Source organism: Colletotrichum karsti (assembly GCF_011947395.1).
Source record: "Colletotrichum karsti strain CkLH20 chromosome Unknown Scaffold56, whole genome shotgun sequence".
NCBI classification, from domain to species: domain Eukaryota; kingdom Fungi; phylum Ascomycota; class Sordariomycetes; order Glomerellales; family Glomerellaceae; genus Colletotrichum; species Colletotrichum karsti.
Genome location: NW_024065956.1, coordinates 289266 through 309841, shown reverse-complemented (window position 1 = coordinate 309841; position 20576 = coordinate 289266). Strand labels below are relative to the sequence as shown.

Here is a 20576-nt window from a genome sequence, read left to right as displayed (position 1 = left end):
ATGAGAAGCAAGTGGCAGTGATCATCGAGTCTAACCAGGAACACATGATAAGTAGAAGCATTCAGATGCGAACGAGAAACTTGAATTCTCGTCATCACAAGCATTCTCTTCACGTAGACCTTGACGTCAACGAGGAATTGCAGTTTATCTCTGGAGTCGTGGCCATAAAGGACGATGTCAAGGAGCGCTCTGGCGACATTGAAGGCACCGCCAGCACCGAGAATGAATGAATTTCTTCTCAAATGCTCAGATGATGAATCTGGACGCATTAAAAAGAGACTCAGACAAGCTGCTCGGACAACTATCAAGTTCCAAAGAAAAGCAATGATACGAGGCGCACGACAGCAGATATCACTTACCTCATTCAACAGGATCGGCGCTGGCGAGATGAATTATGCCGTGGTTGAGAATGAAGGGTTGCGGACGTATGGTTGTCTCAAGGAACTTGAGACCAAATGTCGTTTAGTTGTCGGTGGCCACCTAGGCTCTATAAACAATCACTCCGAACGAAACGGGTGTTAGTACGCTGTTTCCTCTTCCAAATTGAGAAAGACTTGAGATCGATGTGTGGAAGTAAACTCCATGAAGTCGAAGACTGGTATTTCGGAACACGACATTCATATGAAAGCATAGTAGCGAGACATCAGCGGTGTCATTGAAGAACAAGACAGAGTCATGTTCAGGCGTTCTGGTGATCAAAAAAGTTCGGAGAGAGATTTGATGGCCGTCCCAGATGAGGAGATTCGACGCCGTACAAGACTCCGAACCGATCCGATGGGGAAGAGACCAGATTCTGATAAACCGATATCATGATGTTGTACCGGATGACTTGTAGAATGTAGACTTGCTCGATCTGAGACATTTAGCATCGAGCTCTTTTTGAGTTCCATCGAGACTCACGAACCGAGCGAAAGCAGTATTCCCTCACCTGACTTCGCCTCCTCACATGTGTTACAAAATCTGTCTGCAGTTCCTTTCCACACACCGCCGAAACCGCCGTCAATCTTGATACTAGAGTCGAGTCAACTTCCTCGCCATATTTCTGTACCATCGTTTTCTCTCATCTTGTAGCGTAGCTCAACCTGCTTCTTCACATCACCGGAAAGATCTGAGCTGACACCACCCACGTCTTCCAACTTGGTCAAAGGCTTGCCGAAGGCGCGATTCATCTTGATGATGGGATGGTCTCTTCCTATCACTGGAGCCCCGAGCTCGCGCTCTCTCATAGAGCAGCGCTCAGTATGATCGTATCGTTGGCCCATCGAACGTCTCGACCATACGGGCTGCTCCTCCTCCTGCTTGCATGAAGCCAACTATCTCTCTCCGAATTCGATTTAATGTGTGATTTGATTTCAGTTGATGACGGAAAAACGACTTTGGGAGTATTTCCTCCGCGAGAACTCGGCACTGCAGCAACTTGAGTATTTTCGTGCTCTGTTGGGCCACGGCGGCCAAGTCACCAGAGATCACAGACTACGTGTGGGAATGAAGCATACCCCTCTGCAAAAAGTCATGAATGTTGAATGAGTGAACAGATCAAGCGATCCAGCATTTCGGTTATTCGATGTCACCTGTGCCTACATGTTCACAAGATCGACTCAGCTCAAACAGAAGTCAGCTTCAGACGAATGAAATGCGATGATGGAACCCCGAACAGAGACATGAGAGGTCAGCTTAGGCAGCTTACATACGCAGCGCATACGCGACTGTTGTCTTCTTCCCGATGCAGAAGCAAGGGACTGAGGAATGGTGGCCCGCCGTGAAAACGGAGTAAACTCATCGCCTTTTCTCGGAATGCTACACCAGTTGACCGACGACATAACCGGCATGTAACATCATCGTAAGGGTTCCCATTCAACCAGACTCAGCTCGCGAGGCCAGCGTGGATGGGTTTGTGGCATAGTGCGGTCCCGTGTGGTTGTTTTCTTCGGCCCATCACTGTCTTCTTCTCCAATGGATCAAGGCAAATTATGAGCAAGCGTTGCGGTTGGACTTCTCGAAGTTTATGGAACTGGGAGGTCTGAATAAGACCAAGAAAAAGGAAGGAGTATAGGATGAGATTCGACACCATCGTCGAGTGATTAAGGCTACCGCATGATGGCGGACTATAACCAGTCTCTCTGGTATTCCTTTTTTACCTCCTTGAAGGTCTTTGGAGACTTTCATCGATGTCTCATCATACTCTCAACCCCTGAAACAAATAGAAGCTAATTGGTTGACCAACCTTGACGCGGCCCAAGCGGTGTTCTTCCGAATTCGAAGATGCTCATCATCTTTCAGTTTTAATCTAGAATTCAGCCATCATGCACTACCAATCTAAAGACGTCTATGGCATACGCCATTTGTCTCCTGCTTCCACCCACTTGTTTGCTCGCTGTCCTGGTTGCATGATGACTGGAGGCTGGAGCCTCGACTAGGGCAGAAAGTGACGGTTGAATAGACCGCTACGATGTCCACCACGGAAATCGTGAGCTGGACCCTCGCAAAGTGTCATCCATGGCGCAATGATGTCAATTCCATTGATGGTATAAGAGAGGGCCTCCAGAGTTGCCGCAGAATAGAATGAATTGATGGGTAAACGCCGACTATCGAGTTCATTTTGATATGCTTTGGGATGCATCGAGCATCGAAGAAGTCCTGCCGAACATCCGACCAAGACAAGAACAAGGCTCGTGGTGACTGCACGCGAAAGCCATGAATGTTCCTAACGTGATATGGAAAGGGCAGAAAGAATGCGTTTATCTCATTCAGTGTTACAAGACAGGGTTTGCGAAGAGATAAGGAGGCAAAAATGGGTCGCCGCAGATATTTTGGGATCCATTGAGAAGTCATCAAGCGATGCCGAGTAGCAAGGGGACTGGGGCCCCAAAACTCATGCTTGCCCAAAACTCATGCTTGCCGCACCCGAGGAGAACGATGATCGTTGAAGCGAGACGAATGAGACGAATACGCTATTTAACGGAATGAGGAGGAAAAGGTCGCATTGCTGGGTGACCTGCAGGCTCTCCTTGAGAGAAAAGGGTGAATTGATGCCGTCTGGGCACTTTTCAACTTCTCGAAACGCACAAGAGACCTTCCATCATGCCGCGCCCTCACCAAACGCATCGGATCCTCAAAGCAAAGGGGAATTTCCTTTGCAGAGAAGCCAGGCTTGATGTTCTTAGTGTCTGTCGAACGGCCAGTGATGTGCAGCAAATTATCAGCGCGTGACCATATCTTGCTCGAAAATCCTCAATAATGAGAAAAATACTGGTGGCGATGTTGTTGATCAATAGTAAGAGTGTTTATACCGAGCGTTTGTTTGATCATCTTCCACGTTCGATCAGGGCTTTAAAGAAATTGTTCTAAATGCTGTTGGTTGATGAATACTCACGTGTAGTTCAAATGTTCCAGATTAATCATACGGATCGAAGAGGGAGGGCTTTGAATATGTGATGACGTCCTCTTTACGACTTGAACTGGTCTTGAAATGGAATTCTGTGAAGCATGCTCCCACATCACGTCAGAATCATCTGGTTTTCTCGCCATTTCTACTCATCTTCTGCGCAGATCGACCAGGAGATGATATAATTTGTGCATAGGTGCCAAATTGGGAGGGAAGACAGTCTAATGGCGCTGTTTCTTGTGCGCGACCTGGTCTTGAATCGGTCTTCGGTGAGATGCACCCGTCCATGCTGGCATCGCCTGGTCTTTGCAACATCTCGAAAGATCTTAAGCATGGAATTCTTAGAACCTCAATTCTCTCTCACCAGGTTATCGATGACAGTAAACCATGATCGGTCCGTGTTCTGTTGGCGGCCATTGATCTGCGGCTCGGAGTTGTGATCCTCGTCACCCAGCAGTCCCGTATTCCGGCAATCTTCCAACCGCCTTCTGTGGGTTTTCTGCGTGTCGCCGTGCCCAAATGACATACTTTTAGATAAAAAAGCTGCCTTTATTCGTCTTAGTTAGGTTGCCGAGTATATAAGCACCGCATTTTGCTTCAGAGGCATTTGGTGTGATCCAGCCCCAGAGAGCCAGGACCGTCATCATTTGGTCTTCCTTTGGTCTCATTTCTATGTTCCAGTTGAATGGAGTAGAAGAAACACCTCATCTGTGAATATCGAACGCAAACAACATGTTTAGCCATTGCTTTCGCCGTCGTGATGACTTGCCGGTCCCAAAGGGGCACTAGTTTAAGACTGTAGCAACTGCAGTGGTCGAAGGCACAACGCCCTCCGCGGCTAGCTAGCCCCAGACCTAAGAATGGGGCCTGAAGCCCTAGAGCTGCAGCAAGGTTGGCCGTGGGGGAGTCCGAACGTGAAGTCAAAGTGCGGGAGCTGTGGCGGTGCATCCAGGATCTGAATATTGTCGTCCTCTTCTGCAACATATGCCTCAGATGCGGCTGATGGCTCGCCGGGCTCAAGGTGAATCTCGGGTAGAGAGTTATGCTCAAGTCCGTAATGGAAATTGGTTAGAATATTGACACATCTGGTGTCGACACATGGCGAGCTGATGGACCAGCCGGAGAGAGGGACTGACCCGCAGTAGTCCGGAATGACTGCTCGGCTTCGGGGGCGGCGGAACTGCTGGCCTTGATCTTCAACACCCTGGCTCTGCCTTTGCCCTTCTCAACCTGTGACTTGGGGACCTTGGCATCGTCGGGGCCGGACTCGGAAGATGGGAGACGCTGCCAAGGGTGGACACCTCGTTCTTCTGGCGAAGCTCTATTCTGAGTAGTTAGCATCGCTTGACAAAAGCTTGAAGCATAGATGCTATTGATAGCGAGGTCAAGCCGCGATAAACTGGAGCATATAAGACATACTAGTGGCGGTGTTGGTGATATCCTTGACTTGAAGCACCGGCGGCTCGACATGGTTATTGTGGCGGGATGCCATGGTAGTGTATACCGCGGGGAGAATGGCTGGGACGTCAAAGGTCGCCAGAGTGATCGAATCGAACAGGGACGCCCGCGACTTCACGCTCGCGAAAGGTGGAATGATTTCTGGTCCCGGCTGGACGACCATCTCGACAGCGGATAATCCCAAATGACTGCGAGTGTTTTTGAACCTCTTCTTCGTCTCTGACCCAGCCACAGACACGACAGCTCTTCAGCGTAAACGGCGCTCACAACAATCGATTGATGGGAGCCAAACGCCTTCTTCACAAAGGCAAGCCACTCATCCTTTTCCAAATTGGGAAGAGCATCACCCCTTTCCTGTCATCACATCCGGCGAAGCTGCTTCCAATTGTCGCTGAAACCAGCAGTACGAATACAGTCTTGGTGATGGAGGCAACGAGGGCTGTGATGTAAAGGACGAAGGGAGAATTAGAAGAAATAGAAGGGCGGGCGACGGAGTCCTAACCGGGCTGGAACATATTTGAGACGACAGAAGATGAACTTGGCGATATCGAAGGATTCTCGAAGAGAATTAGGTGGCACCTAAAGCACAAGAAAATAGTACGTATGTGAGGCGCAGATGCGGCGAAACGGACGGAATTCCAAGTTCACGAGAGCGGAATGTTTTTGATGTTCAACCATCTCCTGTCTCTCTTCATTATTTCCATACTTCCCACAAATGCTTCCTCGTCTCTTGTGGCTACAGTCTGTCTACCGTATCTGATTGCCTCTCGGCGTGGACGAGCATGTCTTGCATGGTTCCGTACAGCTCAATCTGGATCCTATACCAATTCATCCCTCCCAAGATTTTGGCCTCAAACGTGGTTTTCAGGTTATGTTAAATGTGTACTCGTTGGATATGGCGAGATGATATTGATGGCCAGATTATAAGGGTGGCTGCATTGTATTGCGCGGCGTATTGCATTTGGTGGTTTTCAGGTTGGCCAAATAACTGGATTGCGACTTTCAGACTTACCAGAAAGCATTCAATTAATCCAATGTCACACGAAAAGTTCCTATCAGTTTCATGTAGTTTACAGAACCTCAGTTCTGCAATCCCGAAGCCTAGTATCGCCTTCAAAATCCGGGTGGGATTTACTACCTGCGCGACCCAACATCTCAATCTTGGACCAAAAGAGGCTTTCTAGAACTAAAACGATGCCTTCACTCGGTCGAACGCCCTTGGGTCAAGTCAAGCGATTTGCTGCAGCCACGACGGCTTCCCCCGGTGGGTTCGCTCCGATGCGACGCCTCCTTGGCCACCCCCCCTGCCGCGAACCTCAGAACTATGCATGAAAACCGTCCGAGAATTCCCGAGCACGAATACCTAACCCGTCAGAATGTTGTTCCGGCAGGCCAATCTATTTCTGAGAATAGCTTCCGTCAGATGATTTCGGTGCGCAGTTAGATTGCTCAAAATAGCAAGCCATGCCGACGCTTTATGGAGAGCGCGAGAAAGTCGCGCGTGATCCATCGGCGCCGAGAATATCCGGGGCTCGAACACGTATTTGCCAGGGCGAGTTGCGCATCATTGGGATAACGACTACTGAGTCCAGAGTGGTTGTTACCAGTCTTCAATAACTCCCGACCCGCGGCGGGCGCTACTATGGATCGCATAAGGCGAAGTTCTGGAGCAAACACGTTGTTCGGGGGCGCAAAGCTTTTGGCCAGGAGTTCACGATGGTTGAACTCAGACGTTGAGGTCTCTTGAAAGGCAGCCAGCGCGAATGTGAATCGGGCAAGATCCAATTCTGGAAGCAAACGCCTTGTCCGAGGTGAGCAAAGTGCCAAAGTTTCTTGGGTAAGCTATCTCGTCTGTCAAGGATTCGCACCTAGAGGTGTTGCACACACGTTTCTTATTCATAGTTTGGACTTCAAGAGCTAAGAATCAACCACACATGCCCACAAAAGCTTCTCGAACCGGGCGCAGGTGCGATGAAACTTGATGGTCCATGGACAATGGAGGACCCGTACCAGCCTGATGACCCAACCCTTGCTCCACGTTAGTGGCTCCTTGAATGTTTGTGGCTCCTCCACCAAACGGAGATCCGCCCAACGATATAGAGCAGCTCTTGAGGCGATATCAGTCTATCTTCGGAGAGTTGGTCATGCCTCTTGCATGATGAAACCTTCGAGAACTGCGGGAACAACATCCCTGCACCGGCGAGTACTGAATAGTCGAGAACTGCGGGAACAACATCCCTGCACCGGCGAGTACTGAATAGTCGGAGAGATCCGACGTGTGGCGTGGAGACGACAAAGCCTGCAGGAAACAGATTTCCAGGAGAACATGCCAACAAAGACAATCGGAACGCAGCAAAAGGAATCGCTTAGACAAACGCAGCGCGGGCATTCGGGCAAAAAGCCGGCATAGACATCACCAGAGCGGCATGTCGCGAAAGGTTGAGGCTCGTGGCTGGTTGCTGATCACTGTCGAGTGTGGTCGTTTTATGCTTTCCCGTTTCAATTATTCATCAGCCGTAAAGATTTAGGCCCGGGGAATACTTCAAGATCGGACTGTTGCTTGTGGCCAGACCCAGACTGACTACCCGTCAGCCGGCAGCGCTCCTATCACCATCAAACCAAGCGCTGCATATTTCTTCTATTTCTTTTTCCCAATTCAGAGCTTACCACAGTCACAAGATACACTTTGAAAATATTCTGCGGGAGTTTAAGATACATTGGTACCTACAGATGACGTGAGATTGAGTGACGTGGATTCCGGCAGGCGCGGTGCTGAGTTCGATCCGGACGTCCGGGCGTGTGGGTTCGTAACCCGGGCGGGATGTTTACTTGACTAAACGATTGATTTACAATTTGAATCTGATATCCGAACAGCCGTTCCGTTTGAAGATTGGGCCGAGCCGCTTGAATCTGAGCAGGGAGTTCCGAAATGTGCCTGTCACACACCTCCGCCCCCAAATGGGGGCGATTGGTCCCACCACTGGCACATGCAATGCTATTCAAGTGAGGCTTACGATAAGATTCGTGCTCTATATTTACTGTTTGACCTCTTTGCATTGGGCATCTGAATACCGGCCGACAAGGGCGACGCGACCGGGAATGTGGGGCGCCGGGATGCACCGCCGGCCGAAGTGGGTCCACCGATGTCCGAAATCCCGGAATTCGGGGATCGTGTGACGTTTGCATACAAAGTTGACGAGCAAGATGTGTCGGTCGTTGCTCTATGTCTGGCCGTATTCGCGGTCGTTGACAGAGCTCTCTCAGCGCATAGAGATAGAGGGATAGGTCAACATAGACAATTAAACGTTAAATATAAATACTGGAAATGTAAGAGAATGAGACAAAAATGCTATTGCACTTCCCTATTCCTTAGTTAACAAGGTTCAGTTTGGTCCAGCGGCATGGCCTGCACGCGTGGGACTACGGCCGATGCTCCGGATAATACATTCTGTTCATTTTGAGACGCCCATACATCCGGTGCGATGTCAATTGTTGTCGTGACATCAAGTTTGCACTTGGTTTGATTCGTCTTCAAGTTTTTGAGGGGTCTCTTCATGGCCTTTTCCGACAGCATCCTGCGAGTCTGCTTGGTTCTGGGTTAATGTCATCTGGGCAAGTGAATTTTGTTTACTGGAAGAGGTCCCGCCCCTGGTCGTGAGGGAAATTTGGCTTCCGGTGCGTGCCTCCCGAGGTCGCGGGCATTCGAGCCATGGCTGACCAATTGGAGAATTTCTTTCCGTCCCCATGAGATTCCCTTCTTATGCTTTACTCACATGACTGCGCCGGTGCCACTCTAAGATCCTTCATGCGATTGGCAGAACTCTGCAGATTTAGGTTGGTTTGGATCGGATGAATAAAACCAACAATTCACCATGATTTTCTGCAACTCGACCGACATGATATGCTTTACAACCTTGCTGTTCATGTCTGTCCCAAAGCCCAAGAAGCCGCATGTGAGCTAAAGTTTGCCTCGCTGCAAGTGTCCCGGCTTCCGGACGTGTCACATGATGGGAGCTGCCCAATACCTAGTCCATCGATCTTTGATTCTGCCAGGAATTCGCCCAGATATGTTTCTCCACGTCAATAAGCAACAACTGCAGGACTGATATCTACCGGAACGAGGAACGAGTCAAAGTCGGCTACTAATCACAACATGGTATATACCGAAATGAAACATATTGGAAGGCATGTCTTGCGGATCGAGACGGCAGACGTCCAACGCAAAACCTTTATTCAGTTTTCGTGGTTCCAGACTCCAAGCTACCTAGACCGCGCCGGAATCTAACGAAATGAACCCTTAACGTACCTACCTAACAGCGGTTCTGGATATTGCCCGTAGTATATCGGGCACGTCAGGTATGTACCGGCTGATGGCTGATGCAGAGTGCGATATTTTTGCTTCTGTATCACTAAGCCGCCAGAGATACATCACCCATTACCCAGGCTGCAGCTGCCCACCCGTCTAGCCGGCCCCGTAGCGCCGGCCCACCGTTGTCGCGTTCCGCCCAGTCGATCCACTTCACCCTCCCAGGTCCGAGTTCTGAAAGGCCTCGCGGAAGTCGCAATAATACAACAGAAGTAGTACAGCATCGTGAAGCGGCTCAAAAGAAAAGAACATACGCCAGTTGAACTAGTGGAAGAAAAGATTGCGTGTGAGGATCGCGCGTCCTGGAAAAGAAGAACGGTATCATGCAACACTTCAAAGAAATACTGGCTATCAGAAGCTTATACAATGGGTTATGGTAGTAGCAGTCTGGCGAGGAGGCAAGCTGGTGAATTCAGAAAATATAATACGCAAGTCCGTAAATCACAGCCGCCACCTACCTCCTACCTACTCCTCCAAAAGCCTACAACGATACTCCGTCCCTCCATGAAATCTCCCCACAGAATACCGTCTACACTAACTCGGCAATCATAATTCTGCGACTTCGCATCGGCTCTATTGTTTATGGATACGTGTCAGTTTCGCCTTATTTGCGCTGGCCACTTCTTCAGACATTACCATAATCACGAAACTGCCCCAAAGACATCATCTTACCTCTCCTTTTCGATCAAGTCTAGCTCGTTATGTTTTGATTTTCTCTCTATTCTGCCCTTTATGTCTCCAAGTTCGCACGATTGCCAGCCCTATGACACTGGTGCGATAGCCGGTTGGTAACCTTGACCTCACCCTGGCGCGACGTAACCCGTGTCTAGAGAAGCCACACCAGATCACTGAGTAAGGTTACAGGGTTTCGATTCAGTGAATATTCCTTTCTCATTTCCCGCCTTTCTGCAGGAAGATACATGTACTCAGAAGGGTAACCGGTGACAGAGCCATTGGTCACCCGAAGATTCCATTGGCCTAATCTTCGAGGAACACTACTCTGGACACCAGACCACTTGCATGCGTCAAAACTTCGCACATCCAGCTGTCATCCCTTTTTCCTACTGTCGACACAGCAGCCGCTCCTCAGAACCGCTTGTGTCCGAGCAGCTTCTGGTACTGGCTAAAGTTCCGTTGTATTCTGGCTTATTTGTGGCTTTTGCCCGCCGTATGAGTCTGCGACGAAGCTTCAGATCAAGCAGTTCCCAAGCCATTCGTCAGCAAGACATTCCATCTGAAGCGACCCGGACAGATCGCACTCGAAAAAGAGGTACTATGACCGCCGAGCAACCTAGGGGCCTCGCATTTTCAAAGTTCACTGTTCCTTTGGGTTGCTTCTCTTGTTTTGTACTCTCCAACTAGAACGGACCCCATCGTATGCCAGGTACAACAGAAGGCTGATGAACTCAGCAGCAAGATCGAGGAAGCAAAGGAAATATACCCGGAGCTCCTCGCTATTGAATGTCGATTGGCCTCTGAGCCACAAGTCGATGTCATTAAAGTTCGGGAACTCACCCCACTCGGACTTGTCGAAGCTCTGCTGGAGATCTTGTCGAAGAACAGACTCACTCGCCGCCACGCCAAGGCTCGGAAAGCCGCGAGCATTTGGAGCGTGCCTGGATCTCGTTTAAGATTCGACATTGCCTACGACGACTGCAAAAAAGGGCTGACTTCTTCATTGAGCTGCACAAATTGGCGCTACACTATCGTGGGCAGACGCCATCAATTGTCTCCAAACTAAACCGAAGAACAGACGGACGCAGTACGGCAGGCTCAGCCGAAACGCCGCGACACAGCGGTACGGAAAGGGGATCAATTTGGCAGAGGTCAAATTGGTGCTCAGAGACTTTCCTGCGCTTCCTAAATATTTGCCCAAGCGCAGGGGAAAAAGCCGAAAGAAAGCAGCCGAAGCTTCCTACGGATCACCAGAGCAAGGTCGCAAGTCCTCAGATCCATCGGCATCAAGTTCTCCTAAACCATCTAGAGAAGCATCTCCCATATCTCCTTCACTACTGAAAAGTCCTAGCCTCAATCCATACGCGACACCACCTGATCATCCTACTGATAGTAGCGGGCTGTTTGAGGAGGAGACGGACAGCGAGCTCGAACGACGCGGAGAGGAATACGACACTAAGCAGGACGACCCAGGGTTGAGTTACAGTGGCGAAGACTCATTAATAACAGCAGCCCCATTGACCCCTTTGCCCTCCAGGGAATTCTTCATCAACAAGCAGCCCAAACCCATCATCAAGTCAACACCCCAAGAAGCCCATAGTCAAGCCACTCTTTAACTTCTAAAACCTTTCCCAGAAATTAAGTTCGCAGTCGGAGAATCCGTTCTTCAGACTCCCGGTTTCACCTCAACATCAGTTAATCAACATGTCAGAGCGTCCTGCAAAGAGACATCGTGGGCTTATTCAATAGCCCCAAATTGCCAAAGAACAATCCAGAAATTTATTGGGAAGCTTAGTGCTCATTCATGGAGACCTTTTGGAGACAGCACTGACGTCCCTCTGGGAGCCTTTTCCAGGCTGCATGGTAGTCGGTTTCGACGAGACAGCGAAGATAAGTTCGCAAGGAGATGCCTACCAGGCAGATGCAGACATAGTCGATCGCGTCTGGCGAAGCGACATGATTTTCGTTCTATAGCAAGGGCACGAGAAGAACATCATCCTATCAATCATTCGCGCGAAACCTGGCGAGGCGAGGAGCGTCGTCATCATAGAATCGTTCCAGCAGAACAGCGACACGTCGGATGCAAAAAGGATTCTGGATTTATGTATCCAGAAGTACACGAAAGCGCGAGCCCGATTGCCCATTCTTGTGTCGTCGGGAATACGATCAACAAATGCAATATGCCGCGCAATACAATGCAACCACCCTTATAATCTGGTTATTGATATCATCTTACCATACCCAATGAGTAGGGAATACGATCAACAACTGATAATGAGCCAGGTTTGCAATTGTTTGCGTTTGCCGTGCTGAATATCACCAATGTGGAAATCCCGCCAGTGATCCACGGTGGCATATGACGACGAGTCTTGTTGACCTGCCTCGGCGTTGGGATCAATGACTGGTTGAGCATAATGGCTGATGTCTCCGGAGATATCCCTCAGGTGCAGGCGTCAGCTGCGGCGGAAGAGATGAGCACGTCTGAACAGTCCTTGGCGATGAGAGCGCACTTGGAACGCCTCGACCGCGCCGTTGAAAAGCACTGTGACGACCAAATTGCTACTCTATACTCTTGGCGCATGTCACTGAAGCCGGTGCTTCAAGCAGTCGACTCTCTTCCAGCGCCAGCGACAGCTAGGCTTGGACGATCCAGGCAGTCGTCACGGGAGGCTAAGGCCCGACGGCTCGAAACCTCCGGAATGTCGCCAGTTGTATGAAGCATCCAGGCTTCGAAGCAAATGGAGGCGGGTACGCTCACGTTGGAGGCGTTGAAGAAGCTACGAGAAGATGTTGCTTCCCTCGGTCGCAAAAGCGGGAGCTATTGTTAGCCTGCTCGCATGGTGTTGTGCAGCTGGTTTGGAATTAGGGGCACCGGTTTTGCAATTGCGTCACGCATTGATTGACGGGACTTTACGCAAACCCTTTGATGTACGGATACAGTGGTGATCCGGGCTGACACAACTTTTGCCACGACACGATCGTACATTCCGAAGGCATTATGAATCTGGTTCATATGACACGGCTTTGACAAGAACATTACTAAGATTCTGTGCAGCCGGTGACCCACGAGAGGAATAATACTGCCGTTCCTGGGGCCGACGGAGTCGATTCACCTGGCTCGATGAACTTATTCTTTCATCAATCGACGGGTCCTAGTCACAAATCTTATCGGTCAAAGCACAGGTTCACCAAGCTGATTCATCAAATTGGTCAGAGAGCAGAGAGATACTTCGAGCCAATGTTGTAGGTCTGAGTGGGGCCTTGGGGCTTTTGGAACTTTGCGCCGGTGACTGGCCTGGATGAGGGACTGGGATTGATTCCTTCTGGGGGTTAGAGGAGCTGGTTGATGCTGGAAGTATCGTACAATGACGAGCTCTTGCGAATGCGTGGCTAGGGCAAGTGACTGTGAATCAAGAGGATGACTAGCAAAGGTTCTGGCATAAATTAGGTCACCGGTCGGGCTGGGTACCCCACTCCGATCCCGATCCCGGTCGCGGTCCCGGTCTCGTCACGATGCACCAGCCACCCGCTGCTTTAGTGTGGCGGGTTCCGGTGCGGCTGCCCTGCCGGTGCTGAAGTAAATATTTTGCATTCTCCGTGGATTGGTCATCTTGCAGTTCAACCCTATCTTCAATCGTTTGGCCTTTGCGATTGGTCCTTAATAACGGCTGCATGTTGTTGTTGTTGTTGTTGTATTTAACGCCCGCTCTAAACCTCTAAGAGGCATAAGGCGTCCGCGCCGGCAGTCCACTAAGGATACGCATCTGCGCGATGTCCACAGCAGCGTGCGCTGCTCTCAGCGCTTTGGTCTCTAGATGTTGGAACTTTTTGAATTATGTTATTTAATGAGCTTCAGTCATCTAGAACACATGGCGTTGATGATGTAACTGAGATGAACGAGGCCGGGCCGGAGTGCCGGAGACTAAGTGGGGCCGGGGCCCCGCACGGGATTTCGGGTATGGATTCGCCTGGCGGGGTCCACAAACACAGCGGCAGCGAAGAGGAAAAGACCTCACTTTCATCGAAAACGATATTCTTTCATTCCGAGAAATTTGGAAAAATGCTCAGCGGCTTCATACGCTGTAATTCATTTGGTATTGCCGAACTGCGCGTCTTGACAGTCGGGCAAACGGAACCTGAAATGGATTCATGCACGTCGCACGTCAAGGTAGTTCAACACTTGTGCATCTGTCTTGCTTGGTCTTTTCCGCGTGATCATTTGAAAAGTGTCGAGCAGATTCCGATTTCCCAGGATGATGAAGGGTGCCCTGCAGCCCGTAGTCTCCTCGCCAAAATGTATCTTAGAGCCCTATCACCTCACCATTCTCAACGTCGCATCGCCAACAATCGAATCTTGCGTTCGATTTCCGCACGAGCCGGTGCGCCAAGCATGGACGAGAAAGGTATGATGATACGAGTAAGTACGATGGAAAGAATGATATCAATTGTCTCGGATTGCTGCAACATCTTCTTTCTGATAGCTTTTCATAAGCTCAGAGTAAAGCATCCTGGCCTTTTCCCCCACCCTGATCTTCGCCCTCGCCTTAATTGGGTATCCTTGCCCGAGACATGGGCTTACGAAACATGAGGGATGTCACATCGAAAACTCAAAGCTAACACATGGGTCTTCGACCGTCGCTCTGTTGCCAGAACGAACTTGGCAACAAAAATGCTTCCTGGCGTGTGAAAAAACTGTCGGCATGTCAAACACGAGGAATGGCGATCTTAGAGGACAACCCCGCCGCAACTTGGCTGGGTTGATGCCCAGTAGCAAGAAGAAACCACGCGAAGTCACTGTGGCCCGTCTTAGCGGCATCAAAGTCACATACGATGTCATCCTGATACTGGGTCAGGCGTCGAACTGTTTCAATATGGCCATATCCCTGCAAGCCTTGCTGTTGCCGTCTCCAACAAAACCATCCTACGAGCTGGTGCAACATTGAGATGATCGAGCGTCGCGTCGTTCTGGAACCATACGGAGCAAAGGCGGTGGCGAGAGTGAGCTGAAAATCATTCCATTGCTCCCGATGTGCTCTACGTACATTGTGTACCAGTTTCCGTTTCCAACCGAATCGGGTGCGAGTCCGAGGAGTGTCATCAACCAAGGCCCGGGCCGCGAGACTAGCGAGAGCAAAGGCCTCAGAACGGGCGTTGAACGGGAACCAGGCACCCGAGCGAGAACAGTGGGTGCTGAGCAAGGCCGAGAACAATGGAAAAATAGTAAGGGCTGCGGAGGGCCTGTCTATTAAGATTAAGGATCACTCAATGATTGCCAGACAAGTTGTGGTTCTTCTGGAAGAGATCAATCGTCGGCGGCCAGTTACCGAGCGAAGAAAGGGGCTGCCGAATGTGGACAAGGATTACCGCACAAGCCAGTGGACGGAGTATATGGCGATATTCGATGCTCTCTGAAATGGTCAAGCCGTGTGACTGCACAATGCTGAGGCCGGTTTTCTGAACATTACCGTGGAAGACTTGCCAAACGAAACTCAGGAAAGAACACCAAACCAGGCCGAGCCCAAATTCTTATGTCGCTAACCGGTCTGAGATCACGCAGGATTGCCCCTGTACGATGATTCAAATGCAGAAGAGACTTATTCTCGAGACGTCATTGCTACGAAAAGGGCACGATCGGGTCTTCTGGACGTAGCCAGGCTGGGAAGAATGAAAGATTCCGTCAATAGACCAGATTGAGACCTTCAAGAACGTTCGAATGCAACGGTTTCTAAAGAATTTGTAATAATCTGAAGCCTGTGGTGTGAAATATGCGCTGCAACACCCCTGGCTTGTAGCGTTACTTCTCGGTGGATAACTTCTCGACGGAGAGAGCGAAATGTCGTCTTCCACAAAAGATGCTATTCCAATACCGACAGTGTGACAGCCGTGCAAAGCCAGAAATAGGGTCGTTAGGCTTCCTACTCACCGCTTGAGAGCGAAAGACCAGTTTGGGAGGACAGTTTAATACGACGCTGGACAGGAGCATACCCACGATAGAGCACACATATCGTGACACCTAGAGGAAGCGTTCTCAAGAGTACAGCCTAGGTTTAAGTCTTAAAGATGTCCAAAATACATCATCAATGTGTCCTGATGCCTGCCTACTGTGACCGTCTCAGAGACTCCAGGCCGGCTCGAGAGAGGGAGCACTATCATCTGGGTCGTCATAGCTTTCTGGTTGTGCAGGATCTGCTTCTCCCAAGGCCGTGCATCCATCCCAAAGTCGCCTGGACTGCGTCGGAGTTTCCCGTAATGCGAGAACAATAAGCCCATCAGTAAGGCTCCTTCCTCGGTAGAGATGACAAGTACATAATCATGGCGATTATCCCAGAGATAGCACCTGCCAGTGCTTTCTCTGCGGCATTAGTAGCTTCCATGTCATCCTCTCAGACGTGTTTCGCAGGAACGAGTCCATGGCTACTTCTAAAACATCGTGATTACATGCAACAACTTCATCTGCGTCCCGGAATCACGTACTCTAGAATCAGACTGTGCTCAAAGCACCTCACCTCAATCCACACCTGTTTGGCATCGACCTTCAAAGGCGAGCCTAGCATTAAGAAGATCAAAAACAGCGGACTTCACAAGAGCTAGCCAACATGGACCCCATTCCGAGCTCGACCGCCGTCTCAGCCGCTCGCGTCATGTCGGCGACCGAGCTTCGACGACAAATCCTGGCCGCGATGACACCGAACATGACAGCATTTATTAGGATGCGACTTGCCAAGAAGTACGAGCCTTGTTCCGACAGCTGATCACTTTTACCATTGACATATGCTGATCTAACTACTCTAACAGCGCCGTTTATAAAAGCATGATGATGGACGTTTTCGCGAGGGAAGCCGGACAAATGCAAGAACCGGCTGAGAGACGCAAGAGGGATGAACTGGACCAGAGATCAACCAGGTCACGGTGCGTAAAGGACAAGGACATTCGAAACGCAGATGCTGCGAGACGTGCCGAGCTCGTAGAGAGACTCAACACTCTGTCGAAGACCATGCAGCGCAGTGCAAAGATATAGGGAGGGATCATCGGGGTTACCATTGCAAGGGAAGAGGGGGAGTAGGAGAAAACACCATGAGGCTTACAACATAACCATCATTATGAAGGAGGCGCAGGCTTCGGCAGTATTCGCAGCTTTGCCCGAGAAATTGAGAACTCTTATGATTCACGAAACTCCCTTCCGCTGGCATGTTGAGGTGAAGAGGTCGTTGAGCATGGGGCCATCCTCATCTCAGCTCACAATCTATTCTCAATTATAAAATATGTCGAGTTACTTCTCAACACGAAGTCACACGAGTTGTCTAGACATGAATACGATAGCAATTGGCGGAACAAATCCAACATTTATAGAAATCATCCACTAACACCCTTCATCCAACCACTTGTCCATGTTTCGTCTCGCTCGGCTATGTTTCAATCTTCAACATTGGTTACGACTGCTACTGTACGTGCCGATAACGCTTGAAACTGAATATGGAGGCCTGGGAACTGGGTAAATATCATATTTCCGGCGAGAAAAGGTGGGCAACTGCGCAGGGCAATGCACTCCAAAATTGTGTCTTCTCCCAATATTACTGGCTTCGCACTCAGAAATCCGTTGTTCTTCATTCCCGTCTTGGCCTCATGTTTGATGGTTGGGCCTCAGCCTAAGTATTCACATCCCGCTAGCCACATTGCCGACCTACTGTCCACGCAAAGCTCACCACATTGCATTCCGCACCGCGGGCGCGGTTGTGTTTTACCTGTAAACAGAGCCCCGAGTCCATGATGTGACCGTGCTCTCAATGTGTGTTTGTGAATCTGCACTGTCGTTTAGGCAAGCTTTTAACCAAGATCGATGACCTGAGTGGGGGATCAATGGGGAGGGGAAATGTCACGGTATCCGGGCGACCGGGGGCCCGGGCCGCTACAGTGGGGCAACGGCAGCAGCGGGGCCGGATGAGATCGGCCGCTCAATCGCGGTGCGAGCGCCGCGCCCAGTTTATCCTTAGAAACAGTGAGAACATTTCCTTCGTGATGAAATGATACCCTAATCGTTCGTTTCATATACTGGCTTCCAGGGACTTTGCTGCGGTTTCGCAGTTGCAGTGTTGATGAGTTCCACTGCTTGGTTCGAAATCCCGCCGTAGACTCATACGGCGGGCGAATCGATGAGTTCCGCAAATGAACAGTGAAAGGTGCGGTAGATACGGGATGCCTCTGAATCAAAACGATTCAGGGTTCGAAAAGTATCCACTCGCTTTCTAGAGATGGGGTATCCGACTATTCTCTATAACTCAAAAGAAGCTCCAAGGATTGGGGTGTCTGATCCGGTTTTGATGTTTCTGGGGGTTGAGAAGCGCCGTATCCACAAGCACATATATGCACTGTCGGAGAGATGTTCGAGAAGAATACACGATCTCGTCGGCATCTAAGCTGGAGTACTAAAGGTCTGCACTGCTGAACACCGTCATTGGTCAAACGAACTCAGGAAAAGCCCTCGCAATCCTTCCACGAGTTGCCCTAGCCTTTTTCGCTGGTATGGACGCAGCATAGTGTTTCGGTGCATCTGAGCACTCATTGTTCAGAACACAGTATATGGTAGGTTGGTTTTGATGCCGAGTGAAGAGATCTCTTGAGTACGGCGCATCAGAGCGATCTGACTGACTTAAACTGATATTTGAGACCCATGGGAGCAGGTTACGCGGAGGCTGCCCCGACTTTGAAGTTTAAGTTACACCGTTAGCTCAGCGCCTCACAGACTCTCCAGTCAATGATGTGAGGGGCCCGAGACACTGATGGTCGGAGTAAGATCCAAGACTCACAAGATTACACAGAGACGATCTACTACCACGAAATGTGAACCCGAACCCTCCTCAAAAGTCGTATGATCACTATTCCGGGCATTTGAGCAAATAGACTGTCTCTTGTCGAGTCCACATGTCCTCAATATCTTGCACATCCGCTCAGAGCGTGGAATAAGGTTATCCACCCCCGCGCACTATGTCGCCGGCAAGATAGCAGATCCTAAGTACTCACATGGTTTGGGCTGAGGGATTAGACTCGGTGCGGGTGAGCGAAAGCATGTCTTGATGTTAGGCTTGAAGTGTCCACAGCTTAGAAGTTCGGAAGCGGGATCGGAATAATCTTCAAACGACCATGCACCCAACGTCAAATACGCCGAAAAGCTTCGTGGTGTCACGCAGTGAACGATGTTAAGAGTGCTGGTCGGATACGTTTGAACATGATCATGATTGCTGATGTCTTTTCCCGACTCGAATTGCAAGAGAGTAGTAGGATGAAGAGCTCAGGGGTAGCCGCAACGATAAGTATGGTTTTGTTTAATGACGGAATGACGCTTGAAAATAAATCAACACTCAGCTAAGTGTGTCTTGCGGCTAATCAATACACGTCTTTCAATTTCGACAGCATCCGGCCGAAGCACCGCTGCACCAGTCCTGCGCTTCATCAATGTCAACGCTTCTTCACCCAAGCAACAACCGTAGTTGAACATGCCGTGCTGCGCTCTTCTAATCATGACGCGCCCTTCCACGACTCCATCGGAGCCGACGCCGGCGGTGTCGGGTACTCTCAGCTCCGCTGCGGCCAACCGCGGCATTAGTAACACGCTGGGCAGCATCCACGAAGCGACTCGCGTCCTCCGACAACGAGGCGGAAGTGGAATCGGGGCCGAGCCTAGCAATGACCAAAAGTTGAAACGCAATATCGACAATCCTCTGAGCTTGATCATCGGTATTGAGTTGGTTGAACTCGTGGTAGTCATCGCCGGCGTCTAGGTTGAAGTCAACATTGGAATCGTCGCTGTGGTTGGGGCGTGAATCCCTGTTGGGTTCCACTGGCGACATGCTGCGGCTAGTGGTGTTCGGATCAAAGTCCATTATCGCGCTGGTCTCGGATCCAACCGATTCATTGTTGGTGGCACTAGGATCGGATCCATGCAATATGCCAGCGGGGCCATCGGAGGGAAACTGAAGCGTGGGTATTCCACCCAAGGTAGCCTGGGAACGAGACTCCCGACGCTGATCATCTCCCTCTCGTTCGGACTGAGGCTAATCAAGTAATGGGTCAGTTGGAGTCCGGCGGCAGAAGAACGCATTCGATCAGCAGACGATGATGGAAATTGGACGTACCATAGACAGATCCATTAAATTGCTCGTAGGTTCGTCGGAGACGGAAGTCTCGTCAGCCGGGTTGTTTCCGGGGTGGCCGGGGGCACGGGACCCAATCTGGTACGGCGGAACGGCCATGTTGGAGGGCGTCCGGAGTGATGAAATGCAGGCGGTGCAACAGAGCTTCAAGCAAAGCCACTATTGTAAGCTGATTTGTATGTCGTTCAATGCGAAAAGATGTTGTGCTTCGTCGGCGGCTGGTTGAGGTTGATGTTGATTGCTAGTTATCGAGGAAGTTTGGAACCCTACCGCCGCCGTCAAGCGTTCGCATTCCAAGGGACATAGGTTGCTGTGTGCCTTCGGGAGGAGCAGGTGTCGGCACATCAAAGGTTGATCTAACAACGGGGAAGAGCAAGTAGCAACTGCACCACTTAAGTCGTTCTGAATCAACAATTGCTTAAGAAGGTAGTCTGAGTACAGAAAACTATTCGGGAAAGGCAACCAAATAAGACAACTACACACGGTGGCAGGTATCCTGGGAGAATCACCACACGTGCACTTGCCTGGACACACGAAGTGAGTT

General features: G+C 50.2%; 3 protein-coding genes across 3 annotated transcripts; 1 reads left to right on the top strand and 2 right to left on the bottom strand.

The window, feature by feature from the left end:
* Positions 1-4453: 4453 nt before the first annotated feature.
* Positions 4454-5027, bottom strand: CkaCkLH20_12254 (uncharacterized protein; the record flags this gene model as incomplete). Its single annotated transcript, XM_038894967.1, has 2 exons — positions 4454-4706; positions 4801-5027. The coding sequence occupies 2 exons, from the start codon at positions 5025-5027 to the stop codon at positions 4454-4456; spliced, it is 480 nt and encodes a 159-aa protein (XP_038739751.1).
* Positions 5028-16480: 11453 nt separating this feature from the next.
* CkaCkLH20_12253 (uncharacterized protein) lies at positions 16481-16902 on the top strand (the record flags this gene model as incomplete). Its single annotated transcript, XM_038894966.1, has 2 exons — positions 16481-16611; positions 16680-16902. 2 exons carry the CDS (start codon positions 16481-16483, stop codon positions 16900-16902), a joined length of 354 nt encoding a protein of 117 aa, XP_038739750.1.
* Positions 16903-19393: 2491 nt separating this feature from the next.
* Positions 19394-20131, bottom strand: CkaCkLH20_12252 (uncharacterized protein; the record flags this gene model as incomplete). The annotated part of the gene is made up of 2 exons (XM_038894965.1): positions 19394-19933; positions 20015-20131. The coding sequence occupies 2 exons, from the start codon at positions 20129-20131 to the stop codon at positions 19394-19396; spliced, it is 657 nt and encodes a 218-aa protein (XP_038739749.1).
* Positions 20132-20576: the final 445 nt, after the last annotated feature.